General features: G+C 37.7%; 1 protein-coding gene across 2 annotated transcripts in view; it reads right to left on the reverse strand.

Moving 5' to 3' along the window:
* The window catches only part of LOC106879238 (ATP-dependent RNA helicase DDX54), a 54,686-nt gene that overhangs the window by 19,012 nt on the left and 30,674 nt on the right, over positions 1 to 5,000 (reverse strand). For both annotated transcript variants that reach the window (XM_052976084.1, XM_052976083.1), the window contains 4 exons: positions 4,276 to 4,459; positions 3,748 to 3,879; positions 2,580 to 2,790; positions 501 to 650 (listed from right to left, as the gene is read on the reverse strand). In XM_052976084.1, coding sequence (XP_052832044.1) covers positions 501 to 650; positions 2,580 to 2,790; positions 3,748 to 3,879; positions 4,276 to 4,459 — 677 coding nt within the window. The remainder of the gene's footprint in view (positions 1 to 500; positions 651 to 2,579; positions 2,791 to 3,747; positions 3,880 to 4,275; positions 4,460 to 5,000) is intronic.

Genomic DNA, 5,000 nt, shown 5'->3' on the forward strand with positions numbered 1-5,000 from the left:
ATATATATATATATATATATATATATATATATATAAATTTAGTAAATATAGTAATATATAAAAATTTAGTAAATGGAGTAATACGCATATGTTAAATGAATTCTTTTATTTCCTGTTGGAGTTAATTATTAACTAAGAGAAAATAAATACATAAATACATATAATAAAATATATATATATTTGTTTTGCAAGATTTTTGATGTGAAATCGTGTGTTGAAACAGATGTTGTATTTGGGGATGGTCACATTGCCAGTATATATATATATATATATACATATATATATTTGTGTGTATCTTTGTCCCCACACCATCACTTGACAACTGATACTGGTGTGTTTATATCCCCATAACTTAGCAGTTCGGCAAAAGAGACCCAAATCCTGGGGTCGATTTCTAACCCTTTAAGGCAGTGCTCCAGCATGGCCACAGTCAAATGACTGAAACAAGTAAAAGAATAAAAGAATATACATGCCTAAATATATAAAACAATTCAAATCACCTGATGTCTCCTCTGCTTTCTTCTTTCCCTCAGCTGGAACATGCTGAAACGGTCGACCAAGAAATATATGGAGATCTATAAGGTAAGGGATTTCTTCGGAACACACAAGAGAATAGGCAGTGCCACTTCTACCAGCACGTGCAACTCGACCTTTGCGAAAATGGAGAAACAAAGTCAATACAACAGGTGAGTAAACTGACATTTCATTGGCAGTGTATATACACATATATTTATCTATACATAGCACAATGCATATATCTATGGGCACACACACACACACACACACACATATATATATATATTATCATCATCATCATCATCGTTTAACGTCCGCTTTCCATGCTAGCATGGGTTGGACGATTTGACTGAGGACTGGCGAACCAGATGGCTACACCAGGCTCCAATCTAATCTTGCAGGGTTTCTACAGCTGGATGCCCTTCCTAACGCCAACCACTCCGAGAGTGTAGTGGGTGCTTTTATGTGCCACCGGCACGAAGGCCAATCAGGCGGTACGTACTAGCAACGGCCACGCTCCAAATGGTGTGTTTTACGTGCCACCTGCACAGGAGCCAGTCCGGTGGCAATGGCAACGACCTCGCTCGGATGTCTTTACATGTGCCACCAGCACAAGTGCCAGGAAGGCGACGCTGGGCACAGGTGCCATCACAATTTCGCTTTTGCTTGCCCCAACAGGTCTTCGCAAGCCGAGTTTCGTGTCCAATGAAGTAGACAACGTTGACATGGGTGCCAGTCGTCGAATTTAGTTCAATTTCGATTACACTTGCCTCAACAGGTCTTCGCAAGCAGAGTTTAGTGTTCAATGAAGGAAGGTTCGCACAAGCGGGCTGGCTACATCCCTGGCAGAGGCCTTGGATTTAGAATTTAATGTAAACACAACTAACGGAATATTTTACAAAAACATAACAGAAAATTCATAGCTTATTCTTCATCAGTCAATGTCCAAAAGACCATTACAATTTTGTGCCTTTAACATTATATTTAGATATATTTTAGCATCTACTTTTTGATGCTTGCATGGGTCAGATGCAGCTTGTTAAGATAGGTTTTCTGACTCAATGCTTTGCCTCTTACCAACCCTCACCAGTTTCCAAACAAAGTAATAAATATATCCTCCTGACCAGAAATGTTTTAGCAGAATATTAAGAATCAATGACATTCATTTACATTAATCACACAATATCAAGACAAGTAGACACAAACATAAATACAAACATACATACATCTACAAACACAAATACACACATATGTATGCATGTGTATTACATCATCACCCTCATCATCATTGAACGTCTGATGTCCATGCTGGCATGGTTTGGATGGTTTGACCAGAGCTAGGAAGCTGGAGAGCTGAGCTGCACCAGGCACAAGTCTGATTTGGCATGGTTCCTACAGCTGGATACCCTTCCTAACACCAACCACTTTACAGAGTGTGATGAGTGCTTTTATGTGGCACCATACACATGCTTTTATGTGGCACTGCACGGGTGCTTTATATATGAATGCACTCATAGCTACATACACACATATATATATGATGGGCTTCTTTCAGTTTCTGTCTTCCAAATCGCAAGGCTTTGATCAGCCTGGGATGATAATAAAAGACAATTGCTCAATGTGCCACACTGGGATTGAATCTGAAACCATGTGGTTGGGAAATAAATTTCTGAACCACACACCCATCCCTGCATAAAATGATGATGATAATAGATGTTACTTCACATAATATACTGGAAACTATAATTGTGTAAAGTGATCACTGCCATAAACTTCACTCACACTCTAATTAAAGTACTAACACCAATGTTAACAACATACATGCAAGTCTCTATGTGACTGCTCAACTGATAGAAAGAGCAGTCAAATCTCTTTCAAATCAAACTGTGCCATCAGAAGAAAAAAAAAAATAAAAACAACGGACACATTAGAAACATAGTTCCTGGTATACAAGGTGAAATGATCGCAGCTAGTTAGCCTTTGATCATAGGTCTGACTGCTATATCAGACTGACCTGGGGTTAAATAACAACAGCACCAACAAAAACAACAAACATGACATACCCACTCTGTGTATGAAAAGTTTTGGCTTGCCCGGGAAGTTGTAATTAATGACGTTGTCCAAGAGAGGGACATCAATACCTCTTGCTGCCAAATCGGTAACTATTAGGACGTTGACTCGTTTGTGCTGGAATTTGGCAATGTTGATTTTACGAGCAGAAGCATCAAGAGAACTGTAGACGAATGTATTCTTGATGTCGGCTGAGTTCAAAAGCTGTAAAACATCAAAGACACACAGAAAGATTTTCAAACTATAACATCACCACCAACTCCATTTTAATGCCCCCCGCCTTATGTTTGCATGAGTCAAATGAGAGTATGCTGAAGTAAAATTTTCTACAACTTCTTGCCCTGCCTTATGCTAACTTCCACCTGCTTCTAAGCAAGAACACCCCCACCGCCAACTAGTTTATCAAACAACAATGACACGGTTATGCAGACAACTGAAAACAAATGTCACTGGTTTCATGAAGAGAGAATAAAACATCACTAAAACAATAAGAAATTATTAATTCATCAATGAGCCACATAAAAAGCATTGGTGTGGTTGCTGGCCTCATGTAAAGAGCACTGGTGTTGGTGCCATGTAAAAAGCACTCAGAACACCCTGTGCAGTGGTTGGCATTAGGAAGGGCTTCCAGCTGTAGAAACCAAGTCAACACAGACTATGGAACTTGGTGCAGCCCCTGGTCTTACCAGTTCCTGTCAAGCCATCCAACCCATACCACCATGAAAAACAGAGATGATGACATTAACCCCTTAATATTTAAGCTGGTTATATTAAGCCAAGATATTCTACCTGTTTTATGTTCAACCAACCAGATCTGGCCCCTCATACCTATCCTACAATGTCATTCTAAAAATAAGCCATCACAGCATTGGAACCTCAAAGCTACAAGATAATAAATGCTTAATTCAAGACAATGTAAGTAAATAAGCATTACATTTGACAGAGTAATTTGAATGTTAAAAGGTGAAACAACATTAATTAATTAATTAATTAGTTGATTAATATATTGAAAGAAGCAGAGGCATGTGGTAATGGAGAATGAACTTGTTAACAACCTGTACTCTACTGGTGGTACTTTAGGAAAACATATGTATGCAGACATGGTTTGGATGAGGGAGCAGAAGAGCGTAAAGCTGAGAAGATGAAAACTTGAAGGCTTACCATTGACAGTAGTTCCACATGGTGTTTGGTGGCAGCAAACACAACAGTTTGTTCAAAAGGTTTCACAACGGATTTCAAAAGATACAACAGCAGAGACGGTTTTTCAACAGAACGGCAATAGAAGTAAGCGGTCTGGTTTGAAAATAGGAAATGAATAAATTTTAATCACAAACGAAAAGGTGAAAGACAGGAAAGAAAGACGGAAAGAGAGAGAGAAGAGAGATAAAAATAGAAATATTGATTATCACTTCTCCATGCTTGCATGCATCAGAGATATTGCCTGCAGTATATAATGTAAACATTCAAACCCCCTCATTATCTTTCCAAATCCTGCTGCATTTCACATGGAATTCTTGGTCTTCCAAAGTCATCTTAGCATAAGTCAACTGTCCGTTATTCAGCTTTAAATTTTGGTCTCAAAAATTCGACTTGTATGCCAGAAGATATCATAGATAGATAGAGAAATTAAGAGGGGTGAGAGAGCAAGAGGGGAAGAAAGAAACAAAGAGAGTAATAGGACTGTATTACCTTCAGCTGGTCACTCAGTTTATTGTCAACATCTAACCGAACTAGAGTCGGGTTATTTAGACCGGCCTTAGCAAATTCGACCATTTGCTTTGGCAGTGTGGCTGAGAATAAGAGGGTTTGTCTAGATTCTGGGAGACGTCGGAGAATCTCATCTAACTGTTCTTTGAATCCCATTTCAAACAGCCTAAAGAAATAAGAACAAAAAAACAGAAGAAAATAATTTTTTTTCAACGTTTTAATTAACATATTTATTTGTAGATATAAATAACACACACTTCTTATTTCAAGAGGGAAACAGAAAACGTTTTATGACCATCACATGATGTCAAGATAATAAGACACAAACACATATGTATATTGTGTGTGTGTGTGTGTGTATATATACATATATATATATATATATATATATATATATATATATATATATATATATATATATTATACATACATATAGACAGATACATATATTTTCAAGCCAATGCGGTATATAATGTAAACATTCAAACACCCTCATTATCTTTCCAAATCCTGCTGCATTTCACATGGAATTTTTGGTCTTCCAAAGTCATCTTAGCATAAGTCAACTGTCCATTATTCAGCTGTAAATTTTAGTCTCAAAAATTCGACTTGTATGCCAGAAATTATCATAGAGATACACAGTGAAATAAAGAGGGGTGAGAGAGAAAGAGGGGAAGAGACGAAGAGAGTAATAGGACTACACACAC

Source organism: Octopus bimaculoides, chromosome 23, assembly GCF_001194135.2.
Source record: "Octopus bimaculoides isolate UCB-OBI-ISO-001 chromosome 23, ASM119413v2, whole genome shotgun sequence".
Lineage (NCBI taxonomy): Eukaryota > Metazoa > Mollusca > Cephalopoda > Octopoda > Octopodidae > Octopus > Octopus bimaculoides.